General features: G+C 43.1%; 1 protein-coding gene across 2 annotated transcripts in view; it reads right to left on the reverse strand.

Moving 5' to 3' along the window:
* The window catches only part of LOC132829954 (putative transmembrane protein 244), a 41770-nt gene extending 24620 nt beyond the window's left edge, over positions 1-17150 (reverse strand). Inside the window, exons 1-2 of one of the 2 annotated variants that reach the window (XM_060847381.1) lie at positions 16773-17150; positions 5523-5608 (exon numbers count right to left, since the gene is read on the reverse strand). In XM_060847381.1, the coding sequence (XP_060703364.1) occupies positions 5523-5608; positions 16773-16805 (119 nt within the window). In that variant the 5' untranslated portion in view covers positions 16806-17150. The remainder of the gene's footprint in view (positions 1-5522; positions 5609-16772) is intronic. The other variant, XM_060847382.1, reaches the window with a different exon arrangement.
* Between the last annotated feature and the right edge of the window lie 3025 nt (positions 17151-20175).

Raw genomic sequence — 20175 nt, forward strand, 5'->3', positions numbered from 1 at the left:
GAGAAATCTGAGTTCATCCCTTGTGGTTAGAGGGTTCCTAGGTGGAAGAGGAGGTGCTCTTTCTCCAGCCGTCGTGTTGCTATGGTCTGGCGATGGAGGAGTCCAAGGATCTGCATGTCCTTGCTAAGGTCTGGCGATATCTGCCACAAATTTACCTGCACCTCCACACACATCATTTACTGCATCCGCTGCACCCGATGTGGCCTCCTCTATATTGGGGAGACAGGCCGCCTACTTGCAGAACGTTTCAGAGAACACCTCTGGGACACCGGACCAACCAACCCAACCGCTCCGTGGCTCAACACTTCAACTCCCCCTTCCACTCCACCAAGGACATGCAGGTTCTTGGACTCCTTCGTCGCCAGACCATTTTATCTTAGCCTGCTTGGCACACCTTCCTCATTCCTGAAGAAGAGCTCATGCCCGAAACGTCGATTCTCCTGCTCCTTGGATGCTGCCTGACCTGCTGCGCCTTTCCAGCAACACATTTTCAGCTCTGATCTCCAGCATCTGCAGTCCTCACTTTCTCCGTGAAACCAGTGCTGATTGTCAGAAAAAAAAACCCATCTGGTTCATTAATGCCCATTAGGGAAAGAAATCTACAATTCTAATCTGACCTAGTGTACATGTAATAAAGCACATGGTTGACTCCCTGGCCCTCTGAAATAGCCTCGCAAACCACTCAGTTGGATCAATCGCTTCAAATTCTCAACAAAGAAATGAAACAGGACAGACCACCTGGTATCAACTAAGTCACCAGAAACAACAACAGCAAAATCAGCTGTAATGGTGCTGCAAAGTCCTCCTTATGGAAATTTGCGACTTGTAGCAAAATTGGGAGACCTGTCTCACAGACTAGTCAAACAACAGCCTAACACAGTCAAACTTATAATGTCTCAGATGTCACCATCACCATCTCTCAATATGTCCTCTCCCGCCGGCAGGATAGACCCAGCAGAGGTGGCAGCACAGTGGTATACAGTCAAGAAGCAGTTACCCAGGGAGTCCTCAACATTGATCCCAGACTCCATGAAGTCTCATGGCATCAGGTTTAACCAAAACAAGGAAACCGCCTGCTTATTACCACATACCATCCTCCCTTAGCTGTTGAATCAGCTGTTCACCATGCTGAACATGAGGAAGCACTGAGGGTGGCAAGGGCACACAATGTACTCTGGATGAGGGATTTCAATGTCCACCACTAAGAATGGCTCAGCAGCAGCAATACTGTTCGAGCTGGTTGGGTCCTAAAGGAACATTGCAGGTAGACTGGGTTTGCAAAGATGATGAGAGAATCAACAAGAGGGAAAAACATATTTGACCTCATTCACACAAATGTGCCACTTCAGATGCATCTGTTCATGACAGTATTGGTAAGACTGACTATTGAACAGTCCTTGTGGAGACAAGGTCTTACCTTTGCATTGAGAATACCCTCCATCGTGTTGTGTGGCACTATCACCATGATCAATGGGACAGACTTGAACAGGTCTAGCAACTCAAGAATGGGCATCCATGAGGTGCTGTAGGCCATCAACAGCAGCAGAACTGTATTCAAGTACAATTTGTAACTTCATGGTCCCAGAATATCCCCAACTCAACTGTTACAATCAAGCCAGGGGATCAGCCCTGGTTCAATGAGGAGTGCAGGAGGGCATGCCAGGAGCAGCACTAGACATATTGTCACAAAGCTGGTCCATTTTTTCTAAAAGCTGTTCCTTTTCTCAAGGATACTGTGTCCTTAAAGTTTTTCAGAGAGGTCATAAACGGGCTGAGCTCCAATTAGACTAGTTTGGTACAGAGAAGCTTTGAGAGGCTTTTGTTTTTATGTAAGCAGATGAGCCTTCAGGCCAAAGTGGTCATGTTTTAGAAGTGACCTGTATAATGAAAGGGGAGTGGTCAGCTCTCCAGCTGCGCAGTTTAGTTCAGTCCAGAACTAGTGAGGAGTTCAGCAGTGAGCCGTATGGAAACAGTTTGCTAAACTCTCTCTTTCTGCCCTTCTAACTTCAACCTGTAAGCATCTATTCCATTTTTTACTGTGTTTTCAGGGGGTTTGCTGATTGGGACTGTTGTGTATATTCGGAACAGCTTAATTAAGTCTAGTTTGGATAGACTGAGGTCTGTAAGGGTTCTTTATTCTGTGGAGAAAGTGAGGACTGCAGATGCTGGAGATTAGAGCTGAAAAATGTGTTGCCACCAGGAAAAGCACAGCAGGCCAGGCAGCATCAAAGGAGCAGGAGAATCGACGTTTCAGGTATAAGCCCTTCTTCAGGAATGAGGAGAGTGTGCCAAGCAGGCTAAGATAAAAGGTAGGGAGGAGGGACTTGAGGGAGGGGCATTGGGAATGCAATAGGTGGAAGGAGATTAAGGTGAGGGTGATAGGCCGGAGAGAGGGTGGGGGCGGAGAGGTCGGGAAGAAGATTGCAGGTCAAGAAGGCGGTGCTGAGTCCGAGGGTTATGACTGAGATAAGGGGAGAGGAAATGAGGAAGCTGGACAAATCTGCATTCATCCCTTGTTGGAGGGTTCCTAGGTGGAAGATGAGGCGCTCTTCCTCCAGGCGTCGTGTTGCCATAGTCTGGCAATGGAGGAGGCCAAGGACCTGCATATCCTTGGTGGAATGGGAGGGGAATTAAAGTGTTCAGCCACAGGGTGGTTGGGTTGGTTGGTGCGCGTGTCCCAGAGGTGTTCTCTGAAACGTTCTGCAAGTAGACGGCCTGTCTCCCCAATGTAGAGGAGGCCACATCGGGTGCAGCTGATGCAGTAACTGATATGTGTGGAGGTGCAGGTGAATTTCTGATGGATATGGAAGGATCCCTTGGGGCCTTGGAGGGAAGTGAGGGGAGGTGTGGGCACAAGTTTTGCATTTGCGGTTGCATGGGAAGGTGCCGGGAGTGGAGGTTGGATTGGTGGGGGGTGTGGACCTGACGAGGGAGTCGTGGAGGAAGTGGTCTTTCTGGAGCGCTGATAGGGGTGGGGAGGGAAATATATCCCTGGTGGTGGGGTCTGTTTGGAGGTGGCGGAAATGACGAAGGATGATATGATGTATCTGGAGGTTGGTGGGGTGGTAGGTGAGGACCAGTGGGGTTCTGTCCTGGTGGCATTTGGAGGGGCGGGGTTCAAGGGTGGAGATATGGGAAGTGGAGGAGATGCGGTAGAGAGCATTGTCGATGACGTCTGAGGGGAAATTATGGTCTTTGAAGAAGGAGGCTATCTGGGTTGTTTGGTATTGGAATTGGTTCTCCTGGGAGCAGATGCGGCAGAGGCGAAGGAATTGGGAATATGGGATGGCGTTTTTACAGGGGGCAGGGTGGGAGGAGGTGTAATATAGGTAGCTGTGGGAGTCGGTCAGTTTATAGTAAACGTCCATGTTGAGTCGGTCACCCGAGATAGAAATGGAGAGGTCTAGGAAGGGGAGGGAGGAGTCTGAGGCAGTCCAGGTAAATTTGAGGTCGGGGTGGAAGGTGTTCGTAAAGTGGATGAACTGTTCAACCTCCTCGTGGGAGCACGAGGTAGTGCCGATAAAGTCATCGATGTAATGGAGGAAAAGGTGGGGGGGTGGTGCCAGTGTAGCTGCGGAAGATGGACTGTTCCACATATCTGACAAAGAGGCAGGCATAGCTGGGGCACATGCGGGTGCCCATGGCAACTCCTTTGGTTTGGAGGAAGTGGGAGGATTGGAAAGAGAAGTTGTTCAGAGTGAGGACCAGTTCAGTCAGTTGCAGGAGGGTGTCAGTGGAAGGGTACTGGTTGGTTTGGCGGGAAAGGGAGAAGTGGAGGACTTTGAGGACATCATGATGGGGGATGGAGATGTATAGGGACTGGATGTCCATGGTGAAGATAAGGCGTTGGGGGCTAGGGACGCAAAAAACATGGAGGAGGTGGAGGGCTTGGGTGGAGTCCCAAACATAGGTGGGGAGTTCTTGGACTCGGGGACAGGACCGTGTTGAAGTATGCAGAGATGAGTTCGGTGGGGCAGGAGCAGGCTGAGACAATGGGTCGGCCGGGTCAGTCCGGTTTGTGGATTTTGGGCAGGCGGCAGAAACGGGCGGTGCAGGGTCATGGGACTATAATGTTAGAGGCGGTGGATGGGAGATCCCCTGAGGTGATGAGGTTATGGATGGTCTGGGAGATGATGGTTTGGTGGGGTCATAGTCAAGGGAGCATTAGGTGGAGGTGTCCGCGAGCTGTTGTTTAGCCTCAGCAATGTAAAGGTCGGTGCGCCAAACTACCACTGCGCCTCCCTTGTCTGCTGGTTTGATGGTGAGGTTGGGGTTGGAGAGGAGGGAGTGGACGGCTGCACGCTGCGAGGGTGAGAGATTGGAGTGGGTAAGAGGGGTGGACAAGTTGAGGCGGTTAATGTCATGGCGGCAGTTGGCTATGAAGAGATCGAGGGTGGGTAAGAGGCCAGCACGGGGTGTCCAGTTGGATGGGGTGTGTTGGAGGCAGGAGAAGGTGTCGTCAGAGGGTGGGCGAGAGTCCTGGTTGAAGAAGTAGGTGCGGAGGCGAAGGCGACGGAACAATTGAGGTCTCGCCGCGTGTTGAACTCATTAATCCGGGAGCATAAGGGAATGAAGGTGAGGCCTCTGCTGAGGACTGATCTTTCATCCTCAGAGAGGGGATGTCTGGAGGGACAGTGAAAATACAGCAGGGCTGGGAGCTAGGACCTGGTGTGGGGCTGGAGCTGGGAGTGGGGGGTGGGGTTAGTTGTGGGGGCAGAGTTAGGCATGGGGCAGTGTTGGGCATGGAGCAGAGTTGGGCGTGGGGGTGGAGACCGGTGTGGGGGCAGGGTTAGGCGTGGGGAGGGCAGAGATCGGTGTGGGGGAGGAGACGCATGCGGCGTGGTTGTTGTGCAGATGAGTGACGTCACTGGGGGGGGGGGGGGGGGGCGGAAGTAGATGCGGCGATGGCAGAAACGGTGTTGTTCCCGGTGGCTGTGGACTCCGCGGAGGTCGCGAATCTGTCGGCGATGGTTTTCCTGGCAATCGTGGAGACGGTTGTCTGGGCAGCGATCGCGGAAACTGTGTGTTAACCTTAAGAAAATCCTGAACTAAGACTCCCAAGTCACTTTGTACTTTAAACTTCTGAAGCCTTTCCCCATTTAGAAAATAGTCTGCACCTCTATCCTTCCTATGGAAGTGCATAAGCTTATACTTTGCCACATTGTATTCCAACTGGCACTTCTTTGCCCACTCACCTGTCCAAGTATTTCCGCAACCTCATTTCCTCAATACTATCTGTCCCTCAACCTATGTTTGTCTCATAAATGGTCAAATGGTTAAAAAATGATCATGGTGACCATGAAATAATTGATGTAAAAACCCACCTGGTTTATTAATGCTCTTCAGGGAAGGTTATCTGCTATCTTTACTCTGTCTGGCCTACATGTGACTCCAAACAACAGCAATATGAATGAAATGGCCTTGTGTGACACCCACATCCCATAGAAGAATATAAAACAGTATTTTCAAACGCTTTTCTAGTAGAGCTAGTCATCAGAGGAACTCTGCTCTGTTCAACTTACCTGAATGCACCAAAGCAAACGCTTCCGATCATGTAGTACAGAGTGTAGAATACCAACAAACATTGCAACAAATTTAAGAGAACAATCTGAAAAAAAATGTAAAGCTAAATTGGTTAGGTCATAAAGACGTACAGCATGGAAATAGACCCTTCAGTCTGACCCCTCCATGCCAACCAGATGTCCCAACCCAATCTAGTCCCACCTGCCAGCACCCGACCCATATCCCTCCAAACCCTTCCTATTCATATACTCATCCAGATGCCTCATAAATGTTGCAATTGTACCAGACATGAATTCAAACAGCAAAGGCAGTATCGGTGCAGGTTTTCTTTCTTTTTTTCTCTCTCTCTCTCACTCACCTGCACTGTCCTCACCATGTGCTTCTTTTGTCTGCCCTTCTCCCTTTTAAACTGCTGTTGTTTTGACTTTTTTTTCAAAGTTCCAAAACAATGCAACAGCATATAAAACAGTAATTGCTGCTCCTAGAATTTGAGGAAATCACCTCCAACACCTAAAATACCTCAAAAAAAAGGAGCAGCTCTTACAGCCAGAAATTTTTCCCGTCCTCCATCTTGGATTACCCAAAATCCTTAGTGTTTATACACTTTGTCTGATCTTCAGTTGTGTGTAACAATGACAGCAATATTAATTTAAATCCCCTGTCAGGAAACTGATGGAATCAGGAGGAACAATGGTTTATGAGTGATGATAAGTTTTAAAGTTTGCAGGAAATAAGGAGGTGTGATTAACATTTTTAAAATACTGGTTTGGCTTCAATTGGAGACAGTTTATTCTGATATAATGTGATAGTTCCATTCCCATGCAATCTCATGTTATAGGAAAATCGCATAATAGTACCATTTAAACCAATGAGACCAAAATGGTGTTTTAGCAAATAAAGATAAGGAAAGTTTGCATTCTGCAAACAATGGTCTAAATTGTTCAATCATATTGTGTTGCGCTTTGGCCGGTCGGTGTGGATTTGTTGAGCTGAAGGGCCTGTTTCCACACTGTTAGTAATCTAATCTAAAAAAAATGTTATAGCCAATTTGCATTGAAGAAACGCGTGTTATGGCAGAACCGACTGTGCAATCCAAACTTAACTTAGAAATCAGTTGCCTATGATCACACCTGATGCTGCATCATTTAACTCTGTCTCAGTCTTTATGCACTTTGTTTCCATTTTTTCACTACTACTATTGGGTGGCACAGTGGCTCAGTGGTTAGCACTGTTACCTCACAGCACCAGGGACCTGGATTGGATTCCAGCCACAGGCATCTGTGTGGTGTTTGCACATTTTCCTTGTGTCTGCATGAGTTTCCCCCGGTGCTCCAGTTTCCTCCCACAATCCAAAGATGTGCAGGTTAGGTGAATTGGCTGTGCTAAATTGTCCAAAGTGTTGAGGGATGTATAGGTTAGGTGCATGAGTGAAGGGTATATATAGGGGAATGGGTTTGAGTGGGATGCTATTCAGTGGGTTGGTGTGGACTTGTTGGGCCAAACAGCCTGTTTCCACACAATAGGAATTCTAATTCTATACCTAAATGCCTAACCATCTGCCAAATTAGTTAAAATACTCCCTTGTAGCACTAAGTTCCCAATTTGGATCTAGCCCTGATTGTGTTTAAGTGTAAACCAGTGGTGAACAGGTTATTGGAAGCCACAGAACGGTCTCTAAAATTGCAGAATTCAAAACCCTTTTTCTAATGTCAAAAATCACACATGTCAAAAGCACTGCTGCCTCACAGCGCCAGAGACCGGGCTTCAATTCGCACCTCAGGCAACTGTCTATGTGGAGTTTGCACATTCTCCCTGTGCCTGCATGGGTTTTCTCCCACAGTCCAAAAATGTGCAGTTTAGGTGAATGCTAAATTGCCTGTAGTGTTAGATGTAGGGGAATGGGTCTCGGTGAGTTGCTCTTCGGAGGGTCCCTGTGGGCTTGTTGGCCCAAAGGGCCTGTTTCCACACTGTTAGTAATCTAAAAAAAAGTAATGACCTGAATCCTGTTTCTATTCAGTAATTCACAGCACTAGGAGCAATTCACAGATAACTATCCTCTCCCACAAGCCTATCAAGTCCCTAGTTAGTACTCCCATATGGAGAAAAAGAGAAAGATTTACACTCAGCAGAAGGAGCTTTGTGCCTGTGCTTCTTGAAAGACAGCTATCCTGTTTAATAACATTTTCCATCTCAGTCTGTAACCCTGTAGGTTACAGTACTTCAAGTGTATATCCAAGTTTTATATATGACAAGGCTTTCCGCCACTACCATTAATTTTAGTTATAGTTAATTCACCAATAACACGCGTTTGTTAAATGCAATTTCTCTGTAAAGCGATCTGTGAATTGCCAGCCTTTTCTTAATAAGGCAAATTCCCGTTCACTTTTACGCCAGTCTCATCCCTGGCACGAGGTGTCGGGAACTGGGCTCCACACTGGTATCACGTGATCATATGCATATGCAAAACTTCACGAAAGGCATTGTACAATGTTTGTGCTCATGGACCTGGAAAAGCATCGTGAAAATGTCTGTACAGCCTGAGGACAAGAAGCTGGGAGCAATCTGTTAATTTAAAAACTAAAAGAGTTAAGAGTAAATTTTTATTGGAATTGACTAAGTAAAAAGACAACATTGAGGAGCAGTTTGAAAGTTGGCTTTGTTGTATGTATTAAGAGCTATTTCTTTTTCTTGGAAAAATGTTTAGATGTTAAAGAATATCTGCAGACTCAAGTGAATATGTTTCAGTGACTAATCACTACGGTAACCCAACAGCAAAAGAAATACTAGTACAGGGGCTTAGGCATGGTCAGTCAGTTGTTCAGGGTGGTCAGAGTCATGAAACTCTGCCCATAGTGGGTGAGGGAGAGAAAAGTGGGTGGAACACTGTTACTTTCGGTGCATATGTTGAGGTATCCTGAGGGGTGAGTAGACTGTGTGGAAGAAATACAGGGTCAGTCAGGGTCACATGTTGGTGAGGAGGAGAGCGAGTGGGAAAGATGTTGCAGCAAATGGTGGGTTCAACAGCAGAGATCAAATGAGTGTGAGATATCAATGAGAAGATGGTGGCACTTTCACCGGCAGAATGGCCAGGATTTTTCTATAACATGCCATTTCATGGGAATACAACAACGGTGTTATCAGAGAACTACCTGTATGTGTATAAATGCACAAAATAAGGTTGATTAGCTGAAAGCAGTCAAGAGGGAATATAGTGGCAAATACAGATACCTAATCTAAAAAAGAGATCTGGATTTGTAATATTCTTAGGTAAATGATATTCAGGAAAGATAGAGATGATAAAAGGGAGAAGGCAGGGGGTAGCAAAGGTTTTGAAGAAGGGAAACATTAGTATTGGAGAGAATGTCCTTGAAGGATAAAATATAAAATAAGGCACTGTTAATAAGGTGTGGATGTAGCTGCACGAGTAGCCTTCAAAAGGGAATTGGATAAATACTGGGAAAAGAAACTTGCAGGTTTATGGAGAAAGATCAGATGAGTGGAACCAAATGGATTGTTCTTTGAAAGAGGTTGTACAGTCATGATGGGCCAAATAGCCACCTTTTGAACTGTATTATTCTAAAATTTTATGATACTGGCCCTAACTCACCGTCCAATGATCATTTCCGTCATGATAAATGATATAGAGATCAAATTAAACTCAATGCTGGGATAATCAAAATGGCCTGCTAATATTCACTGTTAATAGCTGTTTAGGCAAGTTAGCAGGCTGCTTCTGGTGTCTTTGGAAGTAAACCACTGTATGAGTTACAGCATTTAGGATTGTAGGGTGGAAAACTATGTAAATTAAAATATGGTGCAGCATATATGTACACATTCCAGCTAATGGACATTTGTGCAAAATTCTTTGGCAATCAATGTACACAATTAATTCCACAGAAATAAAAATTTAAATTTCAACATTCTGAAAGCAACATTTTATTTTCGTCTTGTTGCTTCAGTTGTCCCAAAGCTAGTTTGATTTTATTCACACTTGAAATATTAGTTTTTCAGAATGTCAAAGCAAGTCAGCTGCAATACTGTCTCTCCAGTGACTTTTTTTTAAAAAGTAATTCATTGGAATAGTCTGACATATCTGAAATGTTCTTAATATTTATTTTGATCTTATCAACCAGCTACATGGAAGAACAGAATCATATAAATTATGTTGCATTGCTGAATTAATTGATTGCTTTGAAACTTTTATTGTTATTTAATCATTTTTAGTAAATGCAATCTGTAATGAAGAATCACATATCTAATTTACATCTGTGATGGTTAGAAGAGCATTCATGTTCACCATTTTATTGATCAATTCTGTAGCTATTTTCTATCTTTTTTTTAAAATGTAGTCATGGTAATCTTGAACATCCACTGCAGAAAATTGCCTCTTGTGGAGTTAAAGGGGAAATGAAAAAGAAAGAAAGTCATTTCACAGTCACTGTCATATGCTTTTGGATCATCATTTCAGAGTGGCATTTTCAGAGATATGATTTTCACAAATCCATCAGTAGTAATCATGATCTTATTGAAATTAAATAGAAAGATTCATTCTCTCTTTTAATAAAAGTGGTTTTGTCTTAAATTATCTAAAATTAAAAATCAGCTTGTTTGGCTTTGAAGCATATTCAAAGATATTATCCTGACATTCATGCCAAAAAATGACAACAATTGTTCTGTTTTAGTTGGTAGCAATATTGTGTACTGTGGTATTGAACCACATGGGCAACACGTTCCTGGATTCTAATTCTGGTTGATGATGAGTTAACACATGTCACCTGTAATCTTCACAGGATTGCTAGAACTCGCATCAATGGTCCTAGGAGGATGAAAATCATCCACAATTCTAGCTCTCATGACCTCGCCAAAGCTCTGCCCCAGCTGCAAAACTGAATGTGTTAATTGAATGAAAAGAGAATTGGACTTGTGTGATGAATTCTGTGCAGGACTAGCCTGGTGGTGTAAGATAAACAAGGAGAAAGTGAGAATTGCAAATGCTGGAGAGTCAGTCGAAGAGTATGGTGCTGTTTCGGGCATAAACATTTCATCAGGAAATGAGGCTTGTTCCTGATGAAGGGCTTATGCCCAAAATGTCGAGTCCCCTGCTCCTCGAATGCTGCCTTGACCGGCTGTGCTTTTCCAGCACCACACTCTTCGACATTGGTGTAAGATGAATAACATACATATGAGTAAGAACAAAAGAATTATCAATCCATGGAAAAGTTGATCACAGCAATTGTTAGTATATTCAAAACAGTTAGGAAGCACAGTCTGTCAGCAGTGAAAGTGTTGTGGTGTTATGCTGAAGGCAGTGGAAATATTCCTCCCTTAACTAATTGTACTTCAAAAATTAGAACAAGTTCAAATTGGAAAGAGCTCATGATAGTCAGCTCCCGATGGACAGTTAGCACTGGGCTCACATGGTGTCTGTACTCAATATTAATGTCATACAAAAAGATTTGGAATTTCTAGATTATGCATTATTTATTATCATCAGTAGTAAAACTTTGAAGTTCTTGAGGGAAAACAATCCACCATCCTTATTCTGGTTGGATGGCATGTGACACCAGATCCAGAGCAATGCGATTTGTGACACTGTGAACTTCAGAACATTAATAATTGTTCATGGATTGAAAGAACCTGCATTAACATTTCTGGAATAATCTGTTTCTGAGATAAAAGAGAAGCTCAAAGTGTTAGAAAGGAATTAAAAGCAACAAGCCAAGTAATCAATCCTGGGGGGACGAAATTGTAGCAGTGTAGAAAAACTGTGGGATAGGAAGTAACACCTACTTGACAACCAGCTGCCTTGTGACAAATGGGAAACTAAGATTGCCTGCAGAAGAATTCAAGGAGTTAATGTCAGGCAGGCTGTATTTCAAAACAACAGCTAATTCCGAATATAACAGGGAACAGAGAAGCTAAGTTGAGAGCATCTGGCTTTCACTCCAGATAAATAAGCAAGCCACAGACTTGGTGACTTCAGGAGTGTCATAAATCATGTCACACGACAAGCTTAACAAGACAGAAAATCCTAAAGATTCAACTTCAGGATTTTTCAAAAGCAGAACTGTGGAGAACCAAACTGCACAAGAATCGAACCCTGGATACATCCAGAGCCAGACACTCTTGCTTCAATCATTACTAAACTCCACTATTAAATGGGTAATGGCTAAATTGTGTTGTGAGGCTTAACTTGCTTAGTTGAGGGGTTTAAATGATTGTTTCAGTATTTGAATCTGTGGAATTATTTACTGCAGAAAGCCATAGAGACCTGGTCATTCAGTTTATTCAAGACTGAGACAAAGGTTTTTAAGGCTGAAGCATTTGCAGCAATCTTCAGCCAGAAATGCTAAGTGAATGATCCATCTCAGCCTCCTCCAGTGAGCTCCAGCATCACAGATATCACTCTTCAGTCAATTTAATGTGAAATCAAAAAAATAATTGGAGGTGCTGGATAAGAACTAGGAGTAGGAGTAAACCGTCTGGCCCTTCGAGCCTGCTCCGCCATTCAATAAGATCACGGCTGATCTTTTTGTGGCCTCAGCTCCACTTACCTGCCGCTCACCATATCCCTTAATTCCTTTATTGTTCAAAAAAAATCTATCTTAGCTTTAAAAACATTTACTGAAGTACCATCAACAACTTCAGTGGGCAAGAAATTCCATAGATTTACAACCCTCTGGGTGAAAGAAGTACCTTCTTAATTCAGTCCTAAATCTGCTCCCTGTCATCTTGAGGCAATGCCCTCTTGTGCTATTTTCACCTGCCAGTGGAAACATTCTCTCTATGCCAATTTCATCTATTCCCTTCATAATTTTATGTTTCTGTAAGATGCCCCCTCATTCTTCTGAATTCCAGTGAATATAATCCCAGTCTACTCAGTCTCTCCTTATAAGCCAACTCCCTCAACTCCAGAATCAACCTCATGAACCTCCCCTGTACCCCCTCTAGTCCTGGTGCATCCTTTCTGAAGTAAGGAGACCAAACCTGCATATTGTACTCTAGGTGTGGCCTCACCAGCACCCTATACAGCTGCAATATAAACTTCCTGCTTTTAAACTCAATCCTTTTGGCAATGAAGGACAAAATTACTTGGTGTACCTGCAGACCAACCTTCTGGGATTCATGCACAAGGACACCCAGGTCCCTCTGCATAGCAGCATGCTGCAACTTTTTTCTATTCAAGTAATAGTCCTTTTTACTGTTACTCCTAATGAAATGGATGACTTCACATTTATTAACATTGTATTCCATCTGCCAAACCTTTGCCCACTCACTTAAAGTATCTATGTCCTTTGCAAAGTTTCATGGTCCTTTGCACAGTTTGCTCTACCACTCATCTAAGTGTCATCTGCAAACTTTGACACACTATACGTGGCCCCCAACTCTAAATCATCTGTATAACTTGTAAATAATTGTGGTTCCAACACTGATTCCTGAGGCACACAATTAGTTACTGATTGCCAACCAGAATAGCACTCATTTATCCCCATGCTTTGCTTCCTGTTAGTTAACCAATCCTCTTTCCATGCTAATACTTTACCCATAACGCCATGCATCTTTATTTTACGCAGCAATCTCTGTGCGACACTTTGTCAAAGGCTTTTTGGAAATCTAGGTACAGCACAACTACTGGGTCCCTGTTGTTCACCTTGCTTGTTAATGCCTTCATAGAATTCCAAAAGATTAGTTCAGCATGACTTGCCGTTCATGAACCCATGCAGCATCTGCCCAACAGTGGGGTAAGTGGATAAATGATGTTGCAAAGGCTGTGGACTCTGATGACATTCCAGCGATAGTACTGAAGACTTGTGCTCCAGAACTTGTTGCTCCCCTTGCCAGCTCTTACAGTATAGTTACAACACTGGCATCTACCGAATAATGCGGCAAGTTATCCAGGTATGTCCTTTACATGAATAGCAGGACAAATACAACCCGACCAATTACTTCCCCACCAGTCTAATCTCAACCATCAATAAAGTGATAGAAAGTGTCATCACCATTGCTATGAAGCTGCAGCTACTCTGCAATAACCTGCTCCACCAGGGCCACTCAGCTCCTTACTTCATTATAGTCTTGCTTCAAATATGGATAACAAAGCTGAATTCCTGAGATGGGGTGAGAATGACAGCCTTTGACATCAGGGACACATTTGACCAACTGTGGCATCAAGAAGCCCTAGCAAAACTGCAATCAATGGGTATCACGAAAAAAACTCTCTGCTGGTCAGAGCCATACCTGGGACATAAGGAAGATGGTTGTGGTTGTTAGAGGTCAGGATGGGATGTTTGCCGATGATTGGACAAGGTTCAGCACCTTCATGGCTCCACAGATACTGAAGCAATCCATGTTCAAATGTGACAACATCTGGACAATATCCAGGCTTGGGCTGACAAGTGGCAAACTATTCATGCCACACAAATGCCAATCTATGACCGTCACCAATAAGAGACAATCTAACCACCACCTCTTGACATTCAGTGGTGTTACCATCATTGAATCCCCCACTATCAACATCCTGGAGGTTGCCATTAACCAGAAACTCAACTGGACTCACCATATAAATAGTGTGATTATAAGGAGCTAGGAATATTGTGGGAATTCATCTTCTGACTCGCCAAAGTCTGTCAATCATCTAAGGCCCAAGTCAGGAGTGTGATCCACTTGCCTAGATGGATACAGCTTCAATAACACTCAAGTAGCTCATCACCATCCAGGACAAAGCAGCCCAATTCATTGGCACCACATCCACAGCATCCACCCTTTCCATTATCGATGCTTAATACCAGCAGTTTGTACCATCTACAAAATGCGCTGCAGAAATCAGCAAGAATTCATAGACAGCCCCTTCGAAAACCATGACCACTTCCATCTAGAAGGACAAGAGCAGCAAATATATGGGAACACCGCCACCTGAAGGTTCCCTCCAAGTCACTCACCATCCTGACTTGAAATATATTATTGTTCCTTCACTGTCACTAGGTTAAAATCCTGGAACTCCCTCTCAAAGGGCATTGCAAGTCAACCTACATCACATGGACTGCAGAGATTCAAGAAGGCAGCTCACCACCACCTTCTCAAGGGTAACAATAATGTTGGCCCAACCAGCAATGCCCACATCCCACAAGTGATTGTTGTTTAATCAGTAAGGGAATTTAGATTTAGATTCCCTACAGTATGGAAACAAGCCCTACGGCCCAACAAATCCACACCGACCCTCCGAACAGTAATCCACCTATTCCCCTGCATTTACACCGACTAATGCGCCGAACACTATGGGCAATTTAGCATGGCCAATTCACCTGATCTGCACATCTTTGGACTGTGGAAGGAAACCAAAAGCACCCGGAGGATACCTACGCAGACACGGGGAGAATGTGCAAACTCCACACAGACAGTCACCTGAGGTGGAAATCGAACCCCGGTCCCTGGTGCTGTGAGGCTGCAGGACTAACCACTGAGCCACCATAGCGCCAAAAAGAATCAAGAGTTCTGGGGAAATGACTGGAAAGTAGAGTTGAAATGATCAGAGCAGCCACGATGTGACAGAATTATGAAGCTGACATGGTGGGCTGATTGGCCCACTCCTGCTCCTTCATTTTATAGTCTATGGTCACATCCCATGAAAGGAACTACTCTCAGAAAATGTAACTCTACAATTTGGTAGATAACTGGACATGTTAGTAACCAGTCTTGGAATAGCTTTATCTCACTAAGGCATTTCATTTTCTTTGGTTACCTAAAGTTACAAAGCTGCCCTTTGCAGTTTAACAATGTATCAATGAAAATGAACAATCTGAGTTTGCATGGATTGACAGATAAATGACTAAACTACTTTTACATGGGTGGTAAAATGCTACTGAAATACTGTGGATTCAGGAAAAGTCGATTTGAACCCACTGCCCTATGAATTCTCAACTCTGTTCCTTTGGGTGAACATCATATATGAGTCATGATTTGGAGATGCCGTGTTGGACTGGGCTGTACAAAGTTAAAAATCACACAACACCAGGTTATAGTCCAATAGGTTTAATTGGAAGCACTAGCTTTCGAAGCGTCGCACCTTCATCAAGTGATAGTGGAAGGCTCAATTCTAACACAGAATTTGTAGCAAAAACTTAGTGTGATATAACTGAAATTATATATTGAAAAATTGATTGTCTGTTGAGTCTTTCATCTGTTTGAATACCATGATAGATCCACTTCTTTCATGTGTAAATCACAATTTTTTTTTAAAAAGTTGCATTCTCAGGTTAGCTGTTAACAAGGGGTGATAGCCTTCCACTATCACCTCATGAAGGAGAGACGCTCCGAAAGCTAATGTGCTTCCAATTAAACCTGTTGGACTATCACCTGGTGTTATGTGATTTTTAACATCATAAAAGAGAAAAAACTCAGGGAGACTATAATTTCAGTTCACTCACAGTCTACACAGCTTTACAATTTACAGACCATTCGGATTAAAAGTTCAGTGGCTTCCTCCAACCCTTTTCACTTAATTCCTCTGTTGTTTCTTTCAGAACAGAGTAAAGCCAATATTAAAAATCTGGACTGTTGCAACTCCAGCTTTGATAAATATAATCAGTTCCTGCCATCAACGGATTTGATTGGTGGGTTGAATGTGTTACTAAAACTTCCCGTGTTTGTTCAACGACAAAATGTCAAAGGATAAAAACACTGTTCGTAGATCAAATTAATTCTTAAAGTATGTATTGTCATTACTAAAACATCAAAATAGAGCAATGCAATTTCCCATTCTTCCTCAGATACAAAACTACAGCTCATCCCCAGGCAGTATCTACATTTTATGTAGAAAGTAAATCGGTTTTGCAAGCTTCTAATCGTGAATGTCTGAATAACTAGCTGTGTGTGCTGGTGAGTTTGCTAAGTGCTTCATAATCAAGAGGTGAACGCTGGTTTCAAAATCCTGTATTAACGTCATGCGTATATTCCATCATCTGTCATTACGGCCGATCTTGTAAACAATGGCGTTTCCATGCTCTTAAAAATAATATTGTTTGTATTTGCATTTAATTACGATTATTAACAGAATAACAAAACCCAAGACGGCGTCTCATTAATGCACTTGGGGAGAGGGCACCTTATTTATTTGTCCGGCTATTGTGTTGTTCGGACCAGGGAAATGGACGCTTACTTCCGCTTCTGAGAGAGAGGATTGTGTTTCACCAATCAATCCTCAGCCTTTCAAAATGAACTGTTAATCTCCGACTATCTCCCCATGTCCATACCTTGGTGCCTGCGGTTTTGCTTTTGAAGGCCATGCAAATATCACGTCGATTTCGAAGAGTCTGGGTAGTGTCCCATGCTCATTTCTTTCCATAATCACTTCTTTTCCATGTCTCTATCGGATGTCCTTGATGTAAAGAATGAAACAGCGCCTACCGCAGATCAAGTGGATAACAATTCGCCTAATTCCGAGAGCGCCCATCTCCACTGTCGCAAATTTCGTTTTAGTTTTGGCAAATCACATAACTTGGCTTTTTATTGAGGTTTTCTGCATGAAATATCGGGATGCCAATTTAGTTAAAAATCGAAAGAAGGGTCACTCGACCTGGAACATTAACTGATTTCTCTCCACATATGCTGCCAGACCTGCTGAGCTTTTCCAGCAATTTCTGTTTTCGGTGCTAATTTGGTTATTTGATTGGTTCAGGTTACACTGTTTAGGGTTGGAAATAGTGAAGTGGACGTCAGCACGTACGAAAACTATCTGCATTAAAATAGCGCTTTTCACGTCCTCAGCATGTCCAAAAGCGCTTTGCAAAAGTGTTGGAATGTAAGAAGGGGAGAGATAACAACCCACAAATAACAATGTAATAAATCTGTTTCAGTGGTGTTGATTGAGAAATAAATATTCGCCAGCGAGTCACTTAGGAGATCTTAACCTCTACGTGGCTCTGCTGTTTTTATAATAACGCCATGTGATCTTTTCTGGGAGGAGATGCTGGTTTATTGTTTAAAATTTCCAATTGTGCATGTATGCACTGATATGTTGTCCTCAATTGTGCACAGAAAACTCTGAGTGGTAAACCCACAACCTTATGACTCAGAGTCAAGAGCACAACTCCCACTGTGCAAAATTTGACTCCTAATTTACATGGAGACCATTGTAGCAGGATACCAGAAAAGAACTGCATTTCCAAAGGGAAGAGTCAATAGTACCTGCACCAGTAGAAAACCAATATATTATGGTAGGAGCAAATTACTGCCGATGCCGGAATCTGTACTGAAAACAAAAAAAATTTGGAAGTCAGCGGGTCAGGCAGCCCACATGAAGTGACCGAGCTAATAAGGGTATATGACTCTTCATCAGAGCTGACATGAAGTATGGAGGGGGCAGCATTAATGCAATAGTGGAGGGGTGTAGTGAGGAGAGGCATGGATGCCACCTGACCCACTGTGATTTCCAGCATGCCTCCAATATAATTCAAAATAATATTCCAGCTGCAGTACTTTAGATAAGACCATCCAAAGCTGTCTATTTCAATGAAATGAAAATTCCCCAGGTAAAATTCAGAGAGGCGAGAGTAATGCCGACCAATTAGCCTTTTCTCCACCCAAAAATGCACCAGTTGGTTATTTGTGGGATTTGACTGCACTGAATTTCCCTACATGATAATTGAATTGTCAGGTCACTGTAGGTGTGTAAGGTAGATTTTTATTGGCACACAATTTCACAATGATTGTTGAATGTTGCTTTAGAGGGAGTGAAGTTAGGCAAGTTAGTTCTTGATTATAAAAAGAAGTTTAAAAAAAAATCTAAATCATAAATTTTGAAACTGTGGACATTGGGGATCTGGATTTATTCAGTCTTCAAATTTCAATCCCTACCTAATCAGAAATTTTGCACTGTCTGTAATTAATCGCATATGAACACACTTCCTTCTGTACCCCAGTGTACATTGCTGGCAAATATGAGGTGGGAGGGGGAGTTAAAAAGTAGCCAAGGCTCCTTAGGCAGCACCAAAGGATGGCACAGTGGCTCATTGGTTCACATTGCTGCCTCACAGTGCCAGGGACCCAGATTCGATTCCAGCCTCAGACAGACTGTCTTTGTGGAGTTTGCACATTGTCCCCGTGTCTGTATGGGTTTCCTCCCACAATCCAAAGATGTGCAGGTTAGGTGAATTGGCCATACTAAATTGACCTTAGTGTTCAGGGGATGTATAGTTTACGTGCATTAGTCAGGGGTAAATGTAAAGTAATAAGATAGGGGGAATGGGTATGGGTGGATTATGTTTTGGAGGGTTGGCATGGACTTGGAGGGTTGGCGTGGACTTGTTGGGCTGAAAGGTCTGTTTTCACACTGTAGGGATTCTATGATTCTGTTCTACCTTCACCACCCATGACTCTGTATCATCTAGAAGGTCAAGGGCAGCAAATAATGAGAACACCACCACCTGCGAGTTCCCCTCCAAATCACTCATCAAACTATCTCAGAAATTGAATGACTGTTTATGGATCAAAATCCTGGAACTCCCTCCCTAACAGCATTGTGGGTCTACCATACCAAATGGACGAGGAGAAAGTGAGGACTACAGATGCTGGAGGCATCTCTCAGCTCCCTGGCCCACAAGCCTCATTCCTGAGAAAGGGCTTATGCCCGAAACATCATTTCTCCTGCTCCTTGGATGCTGCCTGACCTGCTGTGCTTTTCCAGCACCAAACTTTCAATACCAAATGGACTGAGCAGTTCAAGAAAGCAGCTCATCGCCACTTTCTGAATGGTAACAAAGCTGGCCCAGCCATAAAGCCCAATTTCTTTTTTAAACAACATCTTTTATCTTAGGTAAATTTTATTAGCTAGTATAGTCTGTACAAAGTTGTACCCCGGTTGTTTAATGATCTATTCAATGACTTGGATATGGCAGGACTGCTGAATTCTAATCTGATCCATTGCTTGTGAATTGTTTAGCTCTGTCCATCATGTGCTGTTTGGCATGCAAGTCATACTGTCTTTCACCAGGTTGATACCTCATTGTACTGCTCCTGGTATGCCCTCCAAGCTCTATCATAAGAATAAAACATTAGTTGTAGAAGAGTGACATGCTGCTCACTGATTGGGTATGCCATAGCTTGATGAGAGTCAAATCCATAAATTAAGTATTCTACTGTGAATAAAAAAAATAAACTAAATATCATAATTCTCATGATGTCCTTTCAAGTTAGGCACAAATCCCTTTTCCACATCAGCTCTCACTATTTACACACTGCGGTACTTTAAGTTTCCTCTTTGTTGCCATGACATTCATTTTATGATTTCTCAAAACCATTGACTACTTGTGTCATTTCAGTCTTTTCTACCATAAAAAAAATGTTATTATTGCTTCCCTTCTTTCCTAAGATCTGAATTTGTATTTGTTGCCATTTTAATTTGCTCACAATGCTATCAATTATTTTGTAAATCCAATCAATAAAAGAGAATATAATGCTGTAACTCCATCTCGCTACACTTTACAGAATGCCAGTAACTTGAACAAATAAAATGTAGCTCTGCCTCAATACTCTCTTTAATACAGTTAAAAATCACACAACACCAGGTTATAGTCCAACAGGTTTAATTGGTTAAAAATCACACAACACCAGGTTATAGTCCAACAGGTTTAATTGGAAGCACACTAGCTTTCAGAG

This window comes from Hemiscyllium ocellatum, chromosome 30, assembly GCF_020745735.1.
Source record: "Hemiscyllium ocellatum isolate sHemOce1 chromosome 30, sHemOce1.pat.X.cur, whole genome shotgun sequence".
Taxonomy (NCBI): Eukaryota; Metazoa; Chordata; class Chondrichthyes; order Orectolobiformes; family Hemiscylliidae; genus Hemiscyllium; species Hemiscyllium ocellatum.